The 25,295-nt window shown below is 37.9% G+C and overlaps 2 protein-coding genes across 4 annotated transcripts in view; both read right to left on the bottom strand.

The window, feature by feature from the left end:
• Positions 1–3,074: 3,074 nt before the first annotated feature.
• LOC109096530 (guanine nucleotide-binding protein G(I)/G(S)/G(O) subunit gamma-4) lies at positions 3,075–14,374 on the bottom strand. 3 transcript variants are annotated; one of them, XM_042769540.1, is made up of 3 exons: positions 13,899–14,374; positions 12,368–12,475; positions 3,075–4,099 (listed from the first exon to the last, which is right to left on the bottom strand). In XM_042769540.1, the coding sequence occupies exons 2-3, from the start codon at positions 12,464–12,466 to the stop codon at positions 3,971–3,973; spliced, it is 228 nt and encodes a 75-aa protein (XP_042625474.1). In that variant the 5' UTR covers positions 12,467–12,475; positions 13,899–14,374; the 3' UTR covers positions 3,075–3,970. The 3 variants fall into 3 exon arrangements, with proteins under 3 accessions (XP_042625474.1, XP_042625473.1, XP_042625475.1); XM_042769539.1 differs by having other exon boundaries at positions 13,922–14,360; XM_042769541.1 differs by lacking the exon at positions 13,899–14,374 and adding an exon at positions 13,425–13,878.
• A 574-nt stretch (positions 14,375–14,948) lies between these two features.
• LOC109112143 (lysosomal-trafficking regulator-like) overlaps positions 14,949–25,295 on the bottom strand; it is an 80,280-nt gene continuing 69,933 nt past the window's right edge. Inside the window, 9 exon segments of the mRNA XM_042769542.1 lie at positions 14,949–16,589; positions 17,412–17,483; positions 17,713–17,869; positions 18,025–18,122; positions 18,339–18,478; positions 20,431–20,529; positions 23,043–23,163; positions 24,086–24,303; positions 24,465–24,695. Of these exon segments, the coding sequence (XP_042625476.1) occupies positions 16,451–16,589; positions 17,412–17,483; positions 17,713–17,869; positions 18,025–18,122; positions 18,339–18,478; positions 20,431–20,529; positions 23,043–23,163; positions 24,086–24,303; positions 24,465–24,695 (1,275 nt within the window). The 3' untranslated portion in view covers positions 14,949–16,450.

Genomic DNA, 25,295 nt, shown 5'->3' on the forward strand with positions numbered 1-25,295 from the left:
CTGCACGCTGATGACGACGACACTCAGGCAGCCAATAGGAGTTGAGCGGTCGACACGCTATGCCTTCTGGGAAACGTAGTTCAATTAAGTTTCCTGTTGCCATGACGATCACGTCAAATTAGCGATTGATTATTCTTTTTAATAACAAAAAGTGCATTTGCGTTTAATCGGAATATTCTAAAACGTAAATAAATATCTTTTAGAATATTTTGATTTTTTTTGGTAAATAACTTACTGTTATCGGAACACTAATGTTCTGTTTTTATTTTTAATGGTGTAATTAATGTGCTAATTTTCTTGGGTCTCATTTCTGAAACAGGAGCTGAACGAATTTGTTAACTTACTTTTTGCTTTAAGTGTCAAAAAAAAAAAAGATTTACACGGTCAGAAATATACCATGTACTCATGAATTTGTCTCCTAATCATTTTAAAATCAAAAATACAGTATGCAATACTCTGTTGTACCGCTAGGTGTCTCCAGTGACCACACAATTTCACTACGCAATTCTATTTTAAACTTCATCAAAGATTTGTTAGTCAGAGCAAACATAAAATCAAGCACATCTTTCTTACAATGCAAGCACACTCGATATCGTTTTAAAATGTTTATTAATTTTTACAACTGCACAGATCTACACATTCAGACTTCTAAAAGAGAAAAGTGCAGAAAAGCACCAACAAATCCACACATTTAGGCATCGATTCCATTACAAGGTATCTCAAAGTTCTAATATTTAAACAGGGTAATCAGTCCATGCAAGTTATGTTTTTTTTTATAATCACATTATTAATAATAATCATAATATAATGTAAAAGATCATTTACATTTTGGGGATTAATTGTACAGTAATTCTGTAGAAATCAGCTGGACTCCACTGGCCTGGAAAACCAACAAACCCTCATTCTCCCTCACAACACATGGAGCATCAGCGCTGTTATAAAAGTAAATATCAAGCGTTTAGAACACAATATCATTTTCAATACACACTCTTGGCTTCCTCTGAATGTAAAGGCGATCTCGTGCAGCATCAGCATTTCAGATACACCTCTGTGCACTTTCTGAGGTGGATCTCCTGATATAAGATCCAGAAGACCCCCGTCCACCGTGGCACACTTTAAAGGGGCTTTAATACAGGTTACACAAGCAACACCTCAATCAGGAGCTGCGCATTAGATATAATAACACTTGGTTTCGTATAAATTAGCAAAGGTTAGACTAAAATTACAGCGATATAAAGAAAAACATTTGACATTGTGCTTTTTTTTGTTTTTGTTTTGAATAGGAAAGAGCCTGTGAAATAACAGTGTAGAGGACACGCCATAGTCACAGTACTTGGCACTCAGAAACCACCTCGACACACACACACACACACACACACACACACATATGCAGACTCTCCGTTTGGCATTTCAGTCAAAGGCCTTGCTGTTTAAATCAAAACACCTCTGAAACTATTGTGGAGCGTGTCAGTGTTAGTAAGGCTGTTCAGAAAGTGTGAAGAAATCCTCCTCATCAGTGGGATGCGATTTTAGGAACGAATCACTGGATTTTCACTGAATGAAAAGGTCATTTAAATCTAACTCAGACTGAATTTGAAGGTGGTGTGTGTCTTGTCTTTTATATTAACTGATTTAGTCACCCTCAGTTCATCTGAGATCAGGATGAGTTTGTTTCTTCATCAGATTTGGAGAAATGTAGCATTGCATCACTTGCTCTGCAGTGAATGGGTGCCGTCAGAATGAGAGTCCAAACAGCTGATAAAAACATCACAATAATCCACAAGTAATCCACAGCACTCCAGTCCATCAGTTAACATCTGGAGAAGACAAAAGATAAAACAAAAACAAGCACTTTTAACTAAAATACAAGTCTATAATCCATAATAACGCTGCTTTTGAGTGAAAAAGTGCATCTGCTGTTGTCTCTCACATCAAAATCCAGACACATATTTGTTTAGAGCTGTTTAAACGCTGCTTGATCTGTGCAGATTTCTCTCACTGATTCACACCAGAACACTTTTTCACTGGAGGAAGTGTTATTATGGATTATAGAACTCCTGTATTTTAGTTAAAAAAACATCTTAATGCTGGATTTTGTTTCATCTTTTGTCTTCTCCAGATGTTAACTGATGGACTGGAGTGCTGTGGATTACTTGTGGATTATTGTGGTGTTTTTTATCAGCTGTTTGGACTCTCATTCTGACGGCACCCATTCACTGCAGAGCAAGTGATGCAATGCTACATTTCTACAAATCTGATGAAGAAACAAACTCCTCTACATCTAGGAGCAGATTATAGGCATATGTTAATTTTAATATGAACTGTTTCTTTAAAATACCCATTTAACATGTAGACTAGGGTCACTTATAAGTGACTGTTTGTAGGTTGATTTCAGTGAAAAGACTGTGACTTTCCCGTTTGGGATACCTGTTTGAAGTGTTTGCAGTTGTGAAATGACCCACTTCAGCTTTGATTATCATGAAATATTGAAATAACTTTGTGATAAAGAGGAAAATAATGTGACCTCACAGTAATCGGCACAAACTCCTGTCCTGCTCGATTTTATATGCCAGATGGGGCAAAAACACATCTGAACGGTGGAGACCTCATACAGACGCACCACCTCGAGGGCAAACCAGCATGAAGATTACTGCTGAATGTTTGAGTTCAAACCGAACTGATTCAGATTTAATATCTCAGGTCTGAAGAGGTGGAAGCTGTTTTCAGATCACTAATGTTGAGAAGGCCTTTTCAGCGAGGAGAGACTGTATTTAATCACAATGCAATTTGGAAATTTCGCATAAGCTGATTAGAAATATCTCAAATATCACCATACCGGAAAACGGGGAGAGATGGGAAATGATCCAAATGAAAATGCATTACAGATACACTACAAGTCAAATGTCTGGACACTTCTGCTTGTTCTTTATTATGACTATTATTTCCTCTGCTCACCAAGGCTGCATTTATTTGATCAAAAAGCACAACAAAATAAAGTAAAAAAATATTAAAATTTAAAATAACAATACACTATTTGAATAAATTTAAAAATGTAATTTAAAACTCAAATTCAAAGCTGAATTTTCCGCAGCCATTGAAGGAGAAATTTAATGAAATGTGAATTTAAATCTAATTTAAATCTAAATTCAGATCAAAATCAAAAAATGTTTGGATGCATCTACTCAATCTTTATTATGACTAATATTCAAAAACAGAAAATAGTCATGAAACCTATGAAATACAGCAAATTTGAGCTGCTTCTCTCTTGCTTTGGACATTTAACAACCAAATTCAAGTTTTAGTTTTGTAAACAAATTCATACAAATCACAATTTGACATCAAAACTAATTTAAAACATGGAGAGAATATTTTTTTTAAATTAAATCTATAGATGGATAATTAATTGCAATAGCAAGAAAAATTGATTGTTTACAACTTCTTAACCACTGTATGATTTGACATACATTTCCATCGTTATAATTCATAATGAGTTCTGTTGTTTTTGTCCCTTAGTTTAAAGTAATATATATATATGATTTCAATTACTAATGTGTGTTTGTTTGAAGCCTCGCTCAAGTGTGTCCAAACATTTGACCAGTGATGCATATCAAATATAGAGCAAGTTTCTAAAAATGTCTAAATATATTACAAAACAGCCACCTGTTGGTGTTTCACATCCTCTGTGGCACGAGAAATGAGTCGAAACGAAACGAAAACACAAATCTCTCATCCCATAAGCAGTGAGAAAGGCTGTTCTCTAATTACGAAGCAATAACAAACCTATTTAACGAGACATGAGACGCTCTGACTGGGTTGCCAGTTAATTGACCCCCCCCCCAAAAAACCCCTCAGAGGCGTCCAGGAGGGATCGGACCGTCAACAGATGCGGCGGCTGCCACTCAAACACAGCTCAACGGCGGCAGCCAGAGACGCGGAAACCTCGCGGCAGAACCTGCAGCCCGGCCCGGCCTCAGAGGATGGTGCAGAAGAACTTCTTCTCCCGGAAGGGGTTTTCTGAGGCCGGGACAGGCACGATGAGCGGATCCTCTCGTATATGAGCGTCACAGTACGCCATCAGGTCCGCCGCGGCCTTGGACACCTGAGGACAGAGTTCGGGGTTTAGATTAGCCATAGATTTTGAAAGAAGTCTCTTCTGCTCACCTAGGCTGCATTTGATTCATTAAAAATACACTAAAAATTCTGAAATATTTTTACAATTTCAAATAACTGACATCTATTGTAATATAGGTCCAAAAGTTATTTATTTCTGTGATGCACAGCTGTATTTTCAGCATCATTACTCCAGTCTTCAGTGTCACATGATCTTCAGAAATCATTCTAATATGATGATTCGCTGCTCAAGAAACATTTCTGATTATTATCAATGTTGAATACAGTTGTGCTGCTTAATATTTTTGTGGCAATATTAATGAAAAGTTGGAATAGAAGTATTTTGTAGCATATAAATGTGGATAAAATGTGTCCTTGCTGAATAAATTAAGTTTTTTTTTCTTCTTTTAATTTTACTTTTTGAATGGTATTGTGTCATGGTTTCAAAAAAAAATAATTAATAAACTATCGTGTGACACTGAAGACTGGAGTAATGATGCTGATAATTAAATTAGTTTTGCATATATTCAAACTGGACATTTAATTGTTATACTGATATATTCAAACAAAACAAAACAACAACATATTTTGGATCAAATAAATGCAGCCTTGGTGAGCGGTCTCTAAAACATAAAAAAAAAAAATCTTATAACTTCCACCTTTGTTATCATAGGTAAACAACAAAACAAAACAACAATAATAATAATATTTTAATCTTACTTATTGTTTTCCCCACATCACATTACAATGCTTTGGATCATCCAGGACATTATAGTTCAGCAAACAGCCATGAACATAATCTGTGCTTAGCTCTACTGTATAACTGACCATCTCTATTCTAATAAAGAAATGAAAAGAAGAAATGAAAGAGGCGGATTTTATTCAGCAAATGTCACGCTGAATAAACACGCCAAAACATGACATTTATCACAGTCCATTATGTTCACTGCTATTTCTAGGCCCCTTTGTAGAATTCTGGCCTAAAACAGTGAAGCACACAAACATACTGCCTCTTTCTGATCTTAAAAAGTCTGATAAAAAATACAAACTATTAATTTCTTATTCATTTGTTCATTATTCAAATTATTCAATACTGTTTTGCCTATATATATATATATTACTTAATATATATATATATATATATATATATATTATATATATATATCATATATATATATATTAAAAAAAAAGATGAAATGTCCATACTTCCAACAGATATTAATATATACATTATTAATATATATATTATATATATATATATAATATATATATATATATATATATATATATATTACTTAAAATTAAAACGAAGGAGAAACATGAAAGTAAACTGGAGCTTGGAAAAGGACGACGGTGATTTTAGATGACCTTTCGGATGTATTTGATTATAAAGCCCTTCATAATCTATAATAACATTCAACTTATTTCATATTTTCTTTAAACCTTCTTGTATATCAAGACAGACACCCTGCAATTCTGGCAAAATTAAAGACACGTTGTGTGTGAATTTCCACAAGTTTTATTGTAAGCATCATTAATGACCCCTTGTGTTTAATAAAAAAAAAATGTATTAGAAATGAAAGAATGATTTAATAATATGAGAATGATTAGTAATTGTCTCTAGTTGGGCTGATTAGCTAAGCCTGCAAAACACTTCTTATTTATTTATATCCCTAAAATTGACCTTTGTAATGCCTTTATTTCAACTTTATTAAATGTGTCAACTTTTGGGTCAATTTTTTTTTATTTATAAACTTTTATCAAAAATTTTAAATTAAACAAACTTTTAATTAAAATAATAAGATAGAATCAGGAAGAATAAGTTACCAGTCAAATGAAATCAACATCGACAATTTATCTTTTGACCAGAAAGTGCACAGAACACAAATTAAGGAATATTTACAGACTGTGTAACGAGATTCAGAGGTGAATGTACTTAAATTCATAACAACAATGTTCTGAGATGTATGTTTGAAATATAAAGTTTTGAACATAGAAATATTAAAGGATTTAAATAACTCAATTTATAGTTTAAAAATGAAACCGCAGGTAGGTGGCAGCAGATCACTGTCTTTGTCACTAAATCATTCATTAAATCGATTCATTCAAGATTCATTTAGGAAGAAGTGAACTGTCCGAATGAATCAAACTAAATCACAAACCAGTTCAGACCCGTTTGAGTTATACAAAGAATCGATTCAAAAGAGTGAATCTGGAATCACTAGTTCTGATTCTAAACAGCTGATAGAAAAATGATTAGGTCGGTATAAGATTATTTATCAGTAATACAAAAATAATATGAGTAATATAAGTCGTATTTGATATTACTTAGAACAATATTTTCAATACAAGTAAGTCTAGGGATGCCACTAATGGCAAGACTGTTTTATGGTTCTTTTGGTTCTTTGAAGGTCAGTTCAAGTGAAATTTTATAAAAACTGATATGAACTTATAACTTGGCCAACAACCTGTCTGTTCAGAATGACGCAGTCAGTGGTATATATTTTATGAAAAGCTCATATTGTGTTGTTTGTCAGAGGATCACGAGCGCGTGTGTGGTCCAGTGAGAGACGCAGCCGTCGGATGGGAATCATGAGCTTCAGCGGTGTGTGTGATGCTCACAGCCAGATGGTACAAAAGTCACAAACACACAAACGTCACGCTGAACAAACACACTACATTTGCCTTCTCACGCACTGGAACACTTACATGAAAGAACCAAAATATAGCACAGTATTACTATGTTTTTGGACATGCACCATAATAATTCCTCGAAATACAGTACATTGGTGTACCAGACAGACAGATACATTTACATTTTTTACATTTATGCATTTAGCAGACACTTTTATCCAAAGCGACTTACAACACATCATACACTAAAACATTTTTTTAAGCAAACAAACATTCCCTCCCAATTAAACCAACAAACAACCTTTCTGCCAACTAACGCAATGCTCTACCACTGAGCCACAGGGACACTCAGCTAGACAGAGATATAGATAGATAGACAGATAGATAGACAGACAAACAGAGAGACCAAGACAGACAGACAGATAGACAGACAGATAGATAGATAGACAGACAGAGAGACCGAGACAGACAGACAGACAGACAGAGAGACAGATAGATAAACAGACAGAGAGACCGAGACAGACATACAGAGAGACAGACAGAGAGCAGACAAACAGAGAGACCGAGACAGTCAGATATCAGATAGACCGAGACAGACAGACAGATAGACAGATGAACAGACAGACAGACAGACAGACCAAGACAGAGACAGACAGTCAGACAGACAGAGAGACCGAAACAGAGACAGACAGACACAGACAGACAGACAGAGACAGACAGACAGACAGACAGACAGAGAGACAGATAGACAGACAGACAGACAGACAGATAGACCGAGACAAACAGACAGACAGACCGAGACAGACAGACAGAGAGACCGAGACAGACAGACAGACCGAGATAGACAGACAGAGAGACAGACAGACAGACAGACAGACAGACAGACAGACAGACAGACAGAGAGACCGAGACGACAGACAGACAGACAGACAGACAGAGAGACCGAGAAAGACAGACAGAGAGACAGAAAAACAGACAGACAGAGAGACCGAGACAGACAGACAAACAGAGAGACCGAGACAGACAGACAGACAGAAAGACAGACCGACCCAGACAGACAGACAGAGAGACCGAGACAGACAGACAGACCGAGATAGACAGACAGAGACAGACAGACAGACAGACAGACAGAGAGACCAAGACAGACAGACAGACAGATAAACAGACAGACAGATAGATAGACAGACAGACAGAGAGACCAAGACAGACAGACAGACAGACAGACAGACAGACAGAGAGACCAAGACAGACAGACAGACAGACAGACAGACCCGAGACAGACAGACAGAGAGACCGAGACAGACACAAACAGACAGAGAGACAAGACAGACAGACAGACAGACAGACAGACCGAGCAACAGAACGACAGACCGACAGACCGACAGAGAGACAGACCGATATGCTCACAATTTAAAATAACTTTTCTATTTGAATAAAATGTAAAATATATTTCAAAAAAAAAAAAATACACAAACATAAAGACAGACAGACAGACAGACAGACAGACAGACCAAGACAGACAGATAGATAGACAGGACAGACAGACAGACCAAGACAGACAGACAGACAGACAGACAGACAAACAGACAGACCGAGACAGACCGAGACAGACAGACAGACAGACAGACAGACAGACCGAGATAGACAGACAGAGACAGACAGAGAGACAGACAGACAGAGAGACCGAGACGACAGACAGACAGACAACAGACAGACAGACAGACAGACCGAGACAGACAGAAAGACAGACAGACAGAGAGACCCGAACAGACAGACAGACAGACAGACAGACAGACAGACCGACCGAGACAGACAGAGAGACAGACAGACAGAGACAGACAGACAGACCAGACAGACAAAGACAAAACAGAGACAGACAGACAGACAGACAGACAGAGAGACCGAGACGACAGACAGACAGACAGACAGACAGAGACATAAACCGAGACGACAGACAGACAGAGAGACAGAGAGACCAAGACAGACAGACAGACAGACAGACAGACAGACAGACAGACACAGACAGACAGACAGAATCACAATTTAAAATAACTTTTCTACTTGAATAAATTAAAAAATATATTTTAAAATATATAAAATATTCTAATATGCTGATTTTGTGCTCAGTTATTATCAATTATTATTATTTCTAAATAATAAAAAAATTTTTTGATGCTTAAAACAACAGTTCTTGATGCTTAATATTTTTATGTTAAAGGGATACGTTTACAGCATTCTTTAATGAATGCAAAGTTATAAAAAAAGAACAGCATTTATTAGAAATAGAAATCTTTTGTAACAATTTAATGCACTCTAGTTGAAAAATAGTATTTTTATTCTTAAAACTTTCAATGGTAGCGTATCAGTTTCCACTGAAATATTGTGCAGCACAACTGTTTTCAACATTGATAATAATCAGAAATGTTTCTTGAGCAGAAAATCATCATATTAGAATGATTTCTGAAGATCATGTGACACTGAAGACTGGAGTAATGATGCTGAAAACTCACAGGAATAAATTACATTTTACAATATATTCACATAGAAAACAGTCACTTTAGATTGTAATAATATTTCAGAATTTTTTACTGCATTTTTAATCAAATAAATAGAGACCTTTCAAAAACATTACTAAATATTAATCATTCAAAAAGGTTTACATGATTTAAAGTGTCATTTGTTCCTGTCCGTTTCATGGTAAAGCATGTAAATTTACAGCAGTAAGTGTCCCGTCGAGCTTTACGGACTGTTACAGTATTCTCATGAGCTGCGGTCGGGCCGCTGTGAGTCTGTAATTACAGCACAGCAGCCACTGATGAACGAGCCTCACTAATTAGCACATATCACATTCCACTGTGATTGAGAAATTAATGAACGCGCCGAACCTCCAATCAAACCGGCCACTCGCTCTCGCCCTTCTGATGAGCTCGTCCACACAGAAACATCTTAATATGATTTAGAGAGCCGCGACTTTCTCTTTAACTTTCTTTCTTCGTCTTTCACTGCTGCTGCGGAGTCTGGCGTCACTGACAGTTCATAAAGACCGCTGTAGGTCACTTCCCACAATCCCATTTAATCCTCCGCTTACTGCTCTGCGATAAAACAAGCTTTGTGAGGTTGAGTGAGACATAAAGGAGCTTCAGGACGAGACGCCGCGAGACACGAGCACATGAGACGCCTCACAGCAGTCAGATGATGAGAACGTTTCTACTGATTACTGACGACACGAGGAAGAAGAAGACCACTCACACAATCCTGACACGTATTTACAACCTACAATCACATGAATCAAGATTAACTCCATTTACATTCTTAGTTCATGTGCCTGGTCTTAATGTGAATGATTCATCAATGCAAGTTAAGTCCAGCTAACTAACTAAACAAACAAAATCACAACCTGCTTTACTTCTTATGTATTTTAGATATAATCAATTATTTAGAAATGTTATATGCATATATATGTGCACACTATCTGCACACAAACATACACACTATATACACATGCATGTATAAAAGACTATGAAATTATATATTAAATGTGTGTGTATCAGTATTCTTTTGATTTTTAGTTAGTCATTTATATATAGTTTTGGTTTTAGTTATTTTAGTATATCAAGTTACACCTCATGAAAATAATAAATATTGAAAAAATAAAATATTTAAAATATTTAATCAAATAAAATATGAAATAAGTATTTAATTTCAGTTAATGTTTAAGTAACAAAAAGTTTTTTTTAAAGGTTTTGGTTAACTATAATATCCCTAGAGTGTGTGTGTGTGTTTATGCGTGTGTGTGAATGTGTGTGCGTGTTTATTTGTGTGTGTGTGTGTGCATGTTTATGTGTGTGTGTGCGTGCGTGTGTGTTTATGTGTTAATGTGTGTGTGTCTGTGTGTGTGTGCATGTTTATGTGTGTGTGTGTGTGTGTGTGTGTGTGTATGTATCTGTGTGTGTGTGCATGTTTATGTGTGTGTGTGTGTGTGTGTGTGCGTGCTTGCGTGTGTCCATTTATGTGTGTGTGTGCATGTTTATGTGTGCGTGCGTGCGTCCATTTATGTGTGTGTGTGTGTGTGTGTGTGTGTGTGTGTGTGTGTGTGCGTGTCCGTTTATCTGTGTGTGTGTGTGTGTGCGCATGTTTATGTGTGTGTGTGTGTGTGTGTGTGTGTGTGTGTGTGTGCATGTGTCCGTTTATGTGTGTGTGTGTGTGTGCGTGCGTGCGTCCGTTTATGTGTGTGTGTGTGTGTGTGTGTGTACGCGTCCGTTTATGTGTGCGCATGCGTGGTGTGTGCGTGCGTGTCCCATTTAAGAATCAGTCTTCAATAAAGTATATGTGTGTGTGCGTGTGTCCGTTTATGTGTGTGTGTGTGTGTGTGTGTCAATAAAGAATCAGTCTTCCTATAGATTGCTTCGTGTGTGTGTCAATAAAGAATCAGTCTTCCTATAGATTGCTTCCCAAAATATTTCCCAGTGGTTAAAAGCCGAGGTCATATCTGATGTCAGTCAGAAAATATCTGCCATCTGCAGGAGGACGCTGAAGCACACAGATGAGAAACCTCTGCAGAATAGTCCAAATCCATCTTTCTTCACAGCTAAAGGCCACAGCTGAGCCCATGCTCCTCTAAACGCTTGCTCCGTCTCTCATCCCTCGGGTTTACTCTCAGCCAGACCGCACTTAACTACAGCTAATAGCCACATTACGCTTACTTAAAATGCTCACTTAGTCTTCTGGGCACATTAGAGCAGATAATGAAACAAATTCACTGCAAACATCTCCTAATGCTGCTCTCATCACACGTCATACATGATGGCATATGAAGTATGATTTACAGTAAACAGGCCATTGATTGAAATACAAATCTCCACCATAAATATAACTGTTTTAGAGGGTTAATGAAGAGACACTAGATGGGTTACAATAGTTGATCTGTTTGTTTGACTTGTCAAGCTCTGACTCAATCACGTGAGATTGGGGGCGGGACTAAGTGGACACATGACAGTCAAAAAATGACAGTCAACATGAAACATGAAGTGTTTTTACTTCCCTAGTCAGAGGTACTCTTAAGTGAAACAGGATATTCAACAAGAACAAAATAATATCCATCATGGGCTTCAGTGACATCAGCTAAAAAGGAAGGTCATGCTTGTTGTTTTAATGCATCGGTATGATTTTTTTCTTCATATAACATGCACTGATTAATTAATTAATTTATTATTTAATGCTAGATCAGCATCAAAGGCTATATTCATGGCAAACTAAAGAGTAATACAATTTAAAATAATCATAACAATAATACAGTACTTCAATGAATTGTATACAATACTTTTACAATCTTATCTTTGCAATAAAATAAATAAATAAATAACAACTGTGCACTGATTAATCATTCACAACTGTTTGTATTTTATTGCCATACCAGCTTCGCTGGCTATTTCGGGACAGAAATTAATCGAACATTTCTTAATGCAGTTACCACTGTTCCATACAAAAGGAAACTATAAAAGATTCATTAGTTGTACTTACAATAAAAATCATGTTTTTCTTGTGCTCATAACAGTGAAGTCAATGGCTGATTTTGACATTTTCACGGGTTGGATGCATTTAAAACAGAGAAACGCACACAGACCTTTATCCTGTCCATGCAGGCCTCCATCTTCAGCTGCTCCACGGCTTTCCGGGCCTGAGAGATGCTGGCGGTGCTGTTATTAGCCATTCCGTCCTTCATGATTGAGTCCTGCACACAAAACACACACAGAAGAGCTCCTGAGAGTCTGTGAGCTCAGGAAACCAACATGCTCCTGCCTCTGTATTATTACAGCACATCTGACCTGACACTAACACAAAACACTCCCTTTGTATTCTTATGAGTACCTTGGCGTGTGTGTGTATACACACACTATTAAAAATGTTGTGGTCATTAAGGTTTATTTATGCAAGAAATGAATACATTTATTCTGCAAGGATGCATTAACTTGATCAAAATTGACAGTAAAGACATTTATAATGTTACAAAAGATAACATTTCAAATAGATGCAATACAACTCTTTTCTTGAGCAGCAAATCAGCATATTAGAATGATTTCTGAAGATCATGTGACACTGAAGACTGGAGTAATGATGCTGAAAATACAGCTGCATATCACAGAAATAAATTACACTTTACAGAACATTACATTAAAAGTCCATTATTTCAAATTGTAAAAATATTTAGCAATTTTTACAGTATTTTTGATAAAATAAATGCAGCCTTGGTGAGCAGAATAAACTTTTAAAAACATTAAACATTCTCACTGACGGCAGTGTATGGATGTGTATATATATTCACTATAGAAATGTCCATGACTTATGATTTTATTTACATGTATTTCCATGCATTTTCCATAACTATAAACCTTTCACCATTTCTCAAGTCTATGCCAATGCTGTGATATAACAGCTCCAATAACACCAGTCAAAGAGCAGCTAAAAGGTTCATTTTGAGTCAGTTTTACACATTCATCACTACACAGCGTTCAAGTGAATCCCAACAGAACATAAGGGTTAAAAAGGCGTTTATGAAGCATCCATCGTGCTCCTGTGCATGCAGCGCCACACCAATGCTGAAGAAAGGCCAGAAGCACTGGAGCACTCGTGTGAATAACCTGCTTCATAATTCAGCATCACAGAAATAAACCAATATTCACCCGAAACCGTTTTAGTTTTCATATGTAATGCTCATCATCTGTAGGCGACCTGTGCTCAAAATCTAGAATCAGCAAAAAACCACACGAGGGTCGTGATTATGACTCCTCCATCCGTTCATTCAAGGCCATCTCGAGAATTATGACAGAGCTGCTGAAGCTGATCACTGAACGCTTCGCGCGTCTGGATCTTTACGATCCTCAAAGCCGAGCGTTTCGATATAAAGGCGCAATTCTAGCCCAAGCTTCCAGCATCATTCCCCCAAAATCCTGCGGGATCCATCCATCATCCCGCATCCCCTCACACTGGATCTACAGCAGCACAAGCGCGTTTAAATTCGACTGTAACACAACGAGCGCATCCGTCACCCGTGAAGCCGCGGTCGCGTCCGGAACGCTGGAATTTGTAACAATGTTGCAAAAACGCTCTGATGCAATAGAACAGGGAACGCGATTGAAGGCAATTCGCACAAATACCTGCTGCTGAAGTCAACACCCACCTGAAGTGTGTCACAGCTCAGGCTTCAGTATGTGGCTCGACTCCACCCGAACGCGACGAGGAAAAACCCGCAACACCTCGAACACGGTCACCGTCCGTCCGTCCGTTCGCTCGCGTTCATTCGCCGCACGTCGTTAAACGTCGAGTGTTTCCCCGCTTTCTGCTCCGGCGCTCGCGTCGGTGTCGGTTCACGAGATGTGAGGGGAACCTCGGTGTGACGCGAGGAGGACGCAGGTGTCGCTGCGCCTTTAAGAAGCCCGACGGACGCGCCGCGGCCAGAGCGCGCGTGTTAATGTCAGAAGACGCTCGGTGTCGGCGGCGCGTCGTTAGGGCTCGTTTTTGCGGGGCGCACCGTGAGGTTTCCCTGCTTAATGTGACATCACCGGGTCTCCCGGTCACCCAGATGACGTAAACGCCTCGCGCCGTGACGTAACACCGTGAAGAGTCTCTGTCGGTATTACAGCAAGTTTCACGAATTAAACAAAGACACAAATGCAGTTGGGAACTTGTGGTTCTGTAAAGAACTGAAAGATTATTTGGGGAACCAAAAATGGTGTGGCTATGAAATTCCTCTTTTGGATCCTTTCCAAGACTGAGCAATATAGAACAAAATAAAGGTTCTTTACTGGGATATGATTCCATGAATCAGGGTTACTGCAGATTTTATGAAGGCAAATGTAACTTTTTTTAAGATCTAGTGAAGAAAACTGAAGAAATAAAATGAAGGGAACCCAATACATCATGTTCTTTAAATCTAAAACATGACTTCATGTGTTCAATTTCCAACTCAAATAAATGCCTTGATCAAATTAAGACTTTTTAAGATCTGCAGAAACTGATGAAGAACCTTTAACATCCATCCAAAGGTGCTTCATAGTGGAAAAAGTTTTTTTTTAGATATTCAAAAGTTCTTCACACTAAGAAAAAAATGGTTCTTTTAAGATCACCGGATGCTTCTTCTACAGAATCTCTGTAAAAAGGGGAACCTTTATTTTTAACATTGTATAGAAGAAACAAGTCCAACAAACTCAATCAAAATGTTTTGAATATATTTATATTATATATATGTTTTACATTTTATTACATATTTCATAAATACAAAAAAAGAAAAAAAGGAATAAATGTCCCAGCCAGGCCTTGGTGAACATATCAATCTTAAATCACAGAAACCATTAATTCAACAACGATAACAATATGCCTTTTCATGATAGTTATGTCAAACAAATTCACACAATGACAGTAACATCAATCTCTTTCTGAGAAAACACAAACATGACAATACTGTGCATGATAATTAGGAGATAAATGTGATGCAAGCATGGAAAACAGATTCAAAAACAAAACACAAACACATAACCAGGGCTCTGTGAAGCTCTGCACTGACTGAATAACTGCATCTGAGGGTTGAAGCGATTCGTACGGTAGATATTTCTCAAAACAAAGGTGAACGCATTCCCTTTCTGGTAAACACTAAAATGTTAGATGAGATAATTCAATTAGATGTAATGGAAGACTCAAACTAACAGCAAACACAGAACAGGAAAAAACAAACACAAAGGCATACGGATCATGTTTAGTTGGTGCACTTCAATTATTCTTCCTCCACTTTTAAAGCTCGACACTTCTGACAATTCAGAATCTGAATGTACTGACATCAAACTGTAATTTTTTAGGGATATAGTGTCGTTTTCGTACAATTGACTAAACTTTATATTGTATCGCCAATGTTAGATACTGCTTAAGTGATCATAACATGCAACACATAAAACTAGAACAGAAAATAAGAAAGTAGCATGTTTTTAATGAACTATTATGAATGTGATGTTGTAACTGGGACGTGTGTGTCTGTTTAAGAAAGTCAGGCTGAAAAGCACAGGATAAATATTAGCACAGCCAACGATTCATGAGTGACACACCACCACCTCTGACATTCATAAGATCTCCCGATCATCCCGAGTGCATTTTATAATGAAGAACAGGGTTTGTGAATGCGGGATGAAGTTCGAGAAGGCATTGCGTGCACACATTCATTACGCCGCTGCATGTCACTCATGCACGAGTCACACATGCTGAAAATGTCCCGTTTAAAGCCTGCCGCGTGGATCAAGAATTCACTTTCAGCAGGAACACAGACGGACGGTAGTGTTCAGATGATTTCAGTCTGGTTTGGCTTCGAAAGCAGGATTTCTATTCTCAGGATGGCGACGGGTGGGTGAGATGAGGGACAAAAAGAAGGAAAGGCCTTCAAATGTTCAGTCTGGGCAGACCAGTTTGTAGCAGCTTTCAAAATCAAACATCACGAACTCAAAAACAAATACTACATGAATCATCAGTCATAACAGACGCTCGCTCCGCCTCACGACCCCCTGCTCTTTATGGTGCAGTAGCTTCAAGTGCCGTGCGTTCCGATGGCGTTTCAGAGGGAGGGGTCTGTGATGATTGTGGGCGGGGCTTTGTGCATGCTGGCTCCTCCTCTTCCTGGGTCAGCTCAGCGTCCGTCCTGTGTGGGTAACGGGCGGCGGACGCAGGATCAGCCTGCAGCGTAGCTGCTGAGGAACGAGTAAAACATGGGCAGCTTCATGCGCTGCTGGTCTCGGCGGCACCACGCGATCACTGTGCCCTCGCTGTTCGTCGTGTACAGGTGATGACCGTCACATGAGAACGTGAGACTGAGAGAATCCAGAGGGAAACATTATTAACCACGTGACACTTACATTACCAGTGATTTAAGTCTCTTCTGCTCACTGAAGCTGCATTTATTTGATCAAAAATACAGTAATATTATTGTAATGTAAAACAGCTGTTTTCTATGTGAATATATTGTAAACTGTAATGTATTTCTGTGATGCGCAGCTGTATTTTCAGCATCATTACTCCAGTCTTCAGTGTCACATGATCTTCAGAAATCATTCTAATATACTGATTTGCTGCTCAAGAAACATTTCTGATTATTATCAATGTTGAGCTGATGAATATTTTTCTGTAAACTGTGATACATTTTATTTTTCAGTATTCACAGATGAATAGAGAGTAAAAAAACAGCATTTGTTTGAAACAGAATCTTTTGTAACATTATAAATGTCTTTGCCGTCACTTTTAATCAATTTAATGCACCCTTGTTGAATGATAGTGTATCATGGTTTTCACCAAAAATATTTACCTTTGAATGGTAGTGTATCATGGTTTTCACCAAAAATATTTAAGATTTTATTTTCCAAAAATATCTTGATTTCTGAAGATCATGTGACACTGAAGACTGGAGAAAGGATGCTGAAAATACAGCTGCACATCACAGAAATACATTACATTTTTCTATATATTCTCATAAAAAACAGTTGTCAAACTGCAGTAATAAGTGTTTTTACTGTATTTTTTATCGAATAAATGCAGCCTTGGTGAGCCGTAGTGACCAGTAGTGTATAGGTGCATGTAACTTTTCTAATAAAGATATTAGATTAAATCCACGTGTCATGTGACGTAAAAGTGTGTACCTTCTGATAGGCCTGTTGGATTTTGGGAAGGTGATCTCTCTGACTGGCTTCAGGTCCCATGTGCTCCACAACCTGAAATATGAAGGCAGAGAAAAAGGATGGAAAGCATTGATGAGAGTTTTCTAAATATATGATGATATAACCACTGTTTTTTAACCCATTTTATAAGATGCGTTGGTGTAATATATATATTAATATACAGTATATAAACAGAGTTAAAAAAACTCTCTCTCTACTTTATTTGTAACCACTGTTTTTTAACCCATTTTATAAGATGCGTTGGTGTAGGTGTGTGTTTTACCTGACCACGCCGTTCTCCAGTCCGCCAGCGATCACGTTGACCGACATTCCCTCCGGCTGATTGGAGAAGGCCACCGAACAGATGATCTCTCGACAGTGAACATGACCAATCAGATCTCCGTTGATCGTCCACAGCCTCAGATCACTTCCTCCACCCACTGTACACACACACATATGAAGAAAACATGATTACAATTCTATACAAATTAATATTTGCAAATATTTTTTACCATCTTTAGCAGCCGGTTACACTGTAATTGAGAACTTATCAACAATAAAACAAGGATTTATAGTGACAGGAACAGCAGCACACCTGAATCACACACTGTGGCGATATCTCCGGTGGTCTCACTGGCTGACACGGCGTTCACCGGACTCTTGTGACCTGTGAGACTCTGAACGTAACACAACCTAACACAAAAGAAATCATCTTTATTTGATCATCATGAAGAAAATACCATATTAAAGTAATTTACTGCTACTTTGATGTAAAAGTACTTTAAATACACTCAACAAAAATGGGTGTAGGATTAACACGGAAACAACTTCCGCTCAGAAACTGCACAAATAATTATAAAGCAGGTCTGGTAAATACATAAATGTACTTGTGCTCTGAGAAGCACAGACCTGTTGAGGTCCCACAGGATGCAGGTCCCGTCTCGACTGACACTGATGAGGATGCTGTAGGGTTTACAGACGAACAGACCCGTGACCTCCGCCGTGTGACCGTACAGGTGAACCTGCGTCTCCACCTCCATCTCTGTCGGCTGAGGAATAACAGACTTACCATCATCACACGTCTCAATGGAGAACGACTGTAATCACACAGATCTAGAGGGTAATGGCCTCATCAGAGAAGGGATAATGGCCTCAATAAGCAGAAGTGAGCTGAAAGACTGCTTTAACAGACGATTCTGATCTGCTTTTATGGAGCAGAGTAAACAAACCAGCACATGGCTGTATGGAGAGTGTAGCAGCCAAAAATTCATATTCGCCACTTTTATGGTGCTTTTGACAAATTCTGGACTTGAAAAAAAGCTGTGAGAACAGTTTTTAGACTATCTTATTTCTCACTTTAATTTACTTTAACTTGATGTACATATATAACTAAAAAAAGAAATAAAAATTATAATTATTTACACACACACACACACATATATATATATAAGAAGGTCTTAAAGGGACATAAAGGGACAAAAATAAAAACTTTTCACATGTGCACACGTTACAATGTCTGATTTTTTTGTCTGAAAATAGTGTCACTACTATTTTTACTGTGAAGAGCTCGATGCACATTGCTCAAAAATGGGCTCTTCTACCTGTATCACAGCCTTGTGTCCACTTTAAAGCATCCTGAGACAGCCGCGCCTTGAAATGGGCTAATGGTGCAATACTGTGTGCATTTGCCAAGTTCAAGTCTAATATCATGGCCTTATGTCGCTTTAACACATCCTCTGTAACAGCAGACAAACCTCGTTGTGAAATGGGCTGATGCTGCAATACGGCTGCATGTATTGAGCTTTAATTATGGATTTCATTTGAGCAGTTCGTGGAGTCTGGGGCTGAATCCAGCTCCTTATTCGTTTGTTACTTACTGAAGCAAATTTATATAATGAGACGCTTTGTCCATATACAGCACTGTTCACAATATGCGCTGTTAGAACTGAATGAAGAAACTCAGCACTTCTCCACAATCTGAGAAGATGCATTAAATCCAACAAAGTGCTCAAACTAGGATATTTTGATCTTGTGAAATATATATCATATACTGTATATATTATAGCATTGAATATTCCTCAGAATACCTTATTTTAGTTCAGCTAGTTGCCAAGGCAACATTTCTCATTTTCATTCAAGTACTAAAATAACTAAAACTGAAATGAAAATTAAAAATAGACATAATAAAACAGACATAATTTAAAAAAAGACAAAAACACAACAAAATTGCTAAAAAAATTAAAACTAAAATATTCAAAATATTAATAAAAACTCAAAATATAAATAATAAATATAAATCTTGATACTAATTGTAATACTGTTTGATTGAACTGTAAATTAAACAATATTTCTAAATATATACTAAAATATTTAATCCTTTATATAAAATTATGTGCATTACAGTAACAAATTCTTGACTAATTAAAGTTAACTTTAACTTATATTAAAAAACTACATCAATTAAAGTTAACCCCAATAGATCTACTCCATCTACATTGGACGTTAGAGTTAAATCACTGAAAAATTTACATTTTCATCATTTTTATGATTTTGACAGCCGCTGGTCTTCAGAATATCTTCTTTTGCACTCCAACAACAAAAACTAAAAAACACATAACATAAAAAATACCAATATCTTCAGAATATCTTCTTTTGCACTCCTTGGACAACAAAGTGACACACGTTTGGAACAACATACATGAATGATGACAGAACTGAAATACTCCTAATATCAGAAAGATCCATTTAAACAAACGTGAGAAGCAGAACGGCACCTGCGTTATCAATGAGAGAGCCGTCTGACGCCCAGACTTCAGCCCACCTGTGGGCCGCAGGAAATGTGTTTCTAGGGCAACCAGGAGATGACTAACAAGGCCACTACAAACACTGTGTGTGTGTGTGTGTGTGTGTGTGTGTGTAGGTGCTCTACAGGGAGTGATAATGGACGTGGGCAGCCGCGTGGGTGGGGGAAGAGGGGGGCCGTGTTGCCATGGTTACGTACCATCGTGGTGGTGAAGCGGTTGCTGTAGGCGGTTATGACTCCACACTTACTGCCTGTAAACAGCTGACAACTGTCCGGCACCCAGGCACAACTAGTCACCTGAGGAGAGAGCAGAGGTTATAGAGAGGATAGCAGGAAATCATGGGTGAATCTCATTAAACCCATCAACACCATGTCTGCCTCATATTCTGAAGCACAGTATAAAAAACTTAAATGAGAAATATGATCAAAATTACAGAACACTTTTAGATACTGCCAAGTTATTGGTGTTAATCTGGTAACTGGTGCTAATTTCATTAATTATATGACTAATCTTCACTGAGATTGCTGGATGGGGGGTCGCTCTAAGGTGACTGAAAGCCTGAGACAGGAGGAGGTCCAGATGAAGGCCAAAGGGACGAACCTTTCAGCCGCTGCAAGAGAAGCTGGTCGTTCCAAATCTGTGATTTCTCGAGTATTGCAGCTTTACACAGACACTAATTCATTCAAGTCCCCCAAAAAGGCTGGTCGTCCACGTAAGACAAATGAAAGAGAGGACAGGATACTGAGACTCTCAATGAGGAATCGGTTCAGCACTGCAGCTGGAATTGCTCATCAGTTCAGCTCTGAACAGGGTCTGGATCTGTCTCGGTTGTTTAAGAGAAGTCAGACTGAAAGTGTACTCTGCAGTGATCAAGCCTCTCATCAGCAGAAAGAATCAAAAGACTAGACTCTCCTTTGCTGAGGAGCATGTTGTGTGGAGAGAGGAGAACTGGTCTAAAGTTCACTTTAGTGATGAGAGCAAGTTTAGTTTATTTGGGTCTGATGGAAACATTATGTTCAGCGTCAAACTGGAGAAAACTGAAGCTGAGTGTGTAAAGAAGTCAGTGAAAGCTGGAGGAGGAGGTGTGATGGTTTGGGGATGTTTTCTGCAGCAGGAGTTTGGTCTCTTATACAGATACACGGCAGGTGAAAGTTCTGGCTTAGAAACCCACTACAGTCTCTGAACTATAGAAGAGACTGGAAGAAGAGCGGAGCAAGATCACAGCAGCGCAGTGTGAGAAACTAGAGATGTGCTGAAGTCACTCAAAGCAGGGCCTCGACAATTCTACTGATTTCTGACAGCTGTGACCAGAGCCGGCCCAAGACATAAGCGGACTAAGCGGCTGCTTAGGGCCCCATAGCCACCAGGGGGCCCCCAAGAATACATGAAATGGCTTGATTTTTGTGCAAATAGAATAAGTGTTGGCAGAGGCTATTTACATGAACTCTGCCCACCAGTGTGTGAATCAGCTAGTGAACACTACAAAAGACAGCCATCACTCGGCAGCTCCTCATTTTGATGCGATCGAATCTGCCTTTTGGCGAACTTTTTTCTCCCTTTTCAAATTTCAAACCACATCAGCATTTATTTACAATGAAAATTAAGGAATTAATCAAAAAGTTAAAATTAAAGTTTCAGATAGTGTTAGGGTAGGTGTAGGGAGGGCTTTATTGTCTCAATAAGGTGGCATCCATTTAATAATCTGAATTAAAATTATCATTTACACTCAATCCGTTATTACTGCATACTGTTTTATAATGTACTACAATACTGAGGTGCAGGTAACTACCACTATTTGCAATAAGTTTTATAATTAGTTTTTGTCTACTGTGTAAAATAACTTTCCTGTATATATATTTTTTGTAATAAAACAAATCTGTTTAATAAACTTGGTACTGATAACAGTTTAACATTATTTACCTTTGCCTTCCTTTGGGGTCTTTGCTTGTATATTCCAGTATCATTATGCCTCAATCAGTCAGTTACAGATTAAGAGTTTTTTATGTACAGATGGCTTGCTGTGGTGTATAATAATTTATATTGTTAAAATAACATTCTTTTCCATAAATGCATTGCCTACTGGGTTATTTAGCTACTTTTCAGTACACCACATTATATACCACTTAGTACTGTAAGACTGAATGTTAAAGTGCAAAGTAACACCTGAGCAGTCTTGTGGGTTTGCTACTGTTACAATTAAAAAAATAAAAAAATCACAGAAGGGTAAAACACTGGTGTGATGTAAGCAACACAGCTACAACAAATAAAACTGATAATGGGTGAGTTAGATTTATAGCGTGCAAATAATCAAGCACTGACAATAATCAGTCGTATTGGTGACACCGAGGCGCCCCCAAATAAAATTCTGCTTAGAGCCGGCCCTATTTTTATGACTAGTATGATTATTGCATTGTGACATTATTTACATGACAATTAAAAACAATTGCTCAATTATGCAAAATGTCTTATTTCATCAAAACAAACAAACTATATATTAAAAATCATATGATGTGTATATATATGTTAGACCCATTGTGACAAAGCAAATGCACAATTATGCAAAATATAATGTCTTATTTTGTTCTTTTGATTTAGGGTGATAAATGGGGTATATTTAACCCAGATATGTTTTTGTGAGGTATGTCTTATGAGAGTAGTTTACAGTAGAGGGTGCTGTGGACGTCTACATATAGCAGATGACTGCCACAACACAAAATGCTGTACAAGCTGAAACGTCTCAGACACAGATTGATCTGAAAACTGTGCAAGCGTAGCCTGCAGGTGTGTGCGTGGTGTTTCTGGCTCTGACCTGGTGCAGTGGTGAGCACTGGATGAAGTTGATGGGCGGCTCGCTCTGTTTGCTCTTCAGACGCAGCATGTTGTCGGTGTAACCCCAGCTCAGAATAGCTGACCACTCAACATCACTTCCACTCAATCCCCATACACCCTAGAGATAAGGGGAAACACTTCATTCGTACTGTGACGGCACATTCAATCATTTTCATTTCCTCTGGTACAATGGGAACTGTGTTCATTCATGCGGATGATTGTGATAAGACACAAATGCAGATGCAATAAAAGCACTAGTAACTGATCATGGACCAAAACACAGTCAAGATTAGTAATTGGCTGATACACAGCTGTGCTGATTAATCATTCAATATTTTCATTTTCAAATTATGGCTGTTGTTTGATAAACTGTGCCTGCTTTTCCCATTAAACCAGAAAAATCTTGTTTTTTGTTTTGTTTACATCTGGCATTAACATCTGCTTTACTGAATAAAAACATCTGCTAATAAATGTATGAACACAGATAAATAAATGAAAATCTAAAATTCATAAACACTAGCATTCTTTTTTATTTTTGTTTTTGAACGAAGACATTATTTGATTTCTTATTATTTATGATTTAAAAAAAAATGCAGTGAAAACAGTAATATTGTCTAATATACTAATTTGCAAAATTTAATGTAAATATCTATTAAACTGTAATTTATTTCTGTGATGTGCAGCTGTATTTTCAGCATCATTACTCCAGTCTTCAGTGTCACATGATCTTCAGAAATCATTCTAATATACTGATTTGCTGCTCAAGAAACATTTCTGATTATAATCAATGTTGAAAACAGTTGTGCTGCACAATATTTTTGTGGAAACCGTGATACATGCTATTTTTCAGGATTAACAGATGAATTGAAAGTTATTTAAAAATAGGATTTTTTTCAAACATTTCTTCACTGTCACTTTTCACTGCATCCTTGTTAGAAGTATTAATTTCTTTCATAACAAAATCTTACTAAATACAGAGAGTTTATATCAGGTTTATAATTTCATATTTAAGCCTGATGAAGCGGTTTTGTGCGTGTGTGTTCTCCTTCACCTTGCTCTTTGCTGTAGATCATCATGAGGCAGAACTTGCGCGAGAGGCCGCAGATGGCACGCGTGGGCAGCGCCAGCAGGGAGCCGAAGTGTTCTCCGTGAGGTTGACTGAAACAGACCACGGGGTCCGGAGCACTGGGGGATCCCACATATTCGCCCCATTTCAAGCCCTTTATCCACGGCAGAGGACTCTAGAAGCAACTAAAGATATTACTTTAACCACAATCTTAAAAAAACAAATACATAATAACCCACCCATAATAAACAACAAATAGGCTAACACAAAATTTCATATGAATATTCCTTTAATGTCAATCTGAATAATAAGGTCAGCGCTGTATGTTTGCCGTACCGGGTAGACGGTGTCTTTGGGCTGCTCGCGGCTCTCTCTGAAGGCCAGCTGCACCAGGAGGCCCATGGCTGCGGGCAGCTCTGCCTCTGACAGGAGTTTGGTTCCGGCTCGGCTGATGTGCGAGGCGTTGAACAGCTGTCTGGGTGTTTGGCCGTACGTCTTGATCATAGTTTCTAGAGCCCGACGCTGCACAGGGTCTTCAACGGCAGATACGTCCATGCCAAAGTACGTCTAAAAAGAGAGGGAGAGGAAAAATCAGTCAGATACTAGCTGACAGGCCGAAGAGGATGGACGTGTCTGATATGGTTTAACAATATCTGCTGGATTAGAGAAACATACATTTCTGGCATCTACACTACCATTCAATAATCAGAAATGTTTCTTAAGCAACAAATCACCATATTAGAATAATTTCTGAAGATCGTGTGACACTGAAGACTGGAGTAATGATGCTGAAAATTCAGTTTTGATCACAGAAATAAATTACATTTTACAATATATTCACATAGAAAACAATTATTTTAATTTGTAATAACATTTTACAGTTTTTACTGTATTTTTGACCTAATAAATGCAGCCCTGAAAACACATTTTAAAAAAATCGTACTGTCCTTAAACATTTGAATGGTAGTTTTTGTAATCTAATGGTCATAAAATAATCTTTCTTAATTTTTTTTTCTTTTTCTGCCTACTCTTCTCTGTCTCTCTCTCTCTCTACTTTGGGTTGAAATATTATCCAGACATTTAGCTTTCAGGCTTTGAGCTCTCTCTCTTCTCTGTCTCTCTCTCTCTCTCTCTCTCTCTCTCTCTCTCTCTCTCTCTCTCTCTCTC

The sequence above is a fragment of the Cyprinus carpio genome, chromosome A13, assembly GCF_018340385.1.
Source record: "Cyprinus carpio isolate SPL01 chromosome A13, ASM1834038v1, whole genome shotgun sequence".
Classification (NCBI taxonomy): Eukaryota; Metazoa; Chordata; class Actinopteri; order Cypriniformes; family Cyprinidae; genus Cyprinus; species Cyprinus carpio.

Bases quoted from the DNA above. Each gene is read 5' to 3' on its own strand.
- LOC109096530 (XM_042769540.1), bottom strand. From the start codon at position 12,466: ATGAAGGACGGAATGGCTAATAACAGCACCGCCAGCATCTCTCAGGCC. The intron at 4,100-12,367 runs GTCTGTGTGCGT...CTCTGTCCTCAG, and splicing joins CCTGCATGGACAGGATAAAG to GTGTCCAAGGCCGCGGCGGA.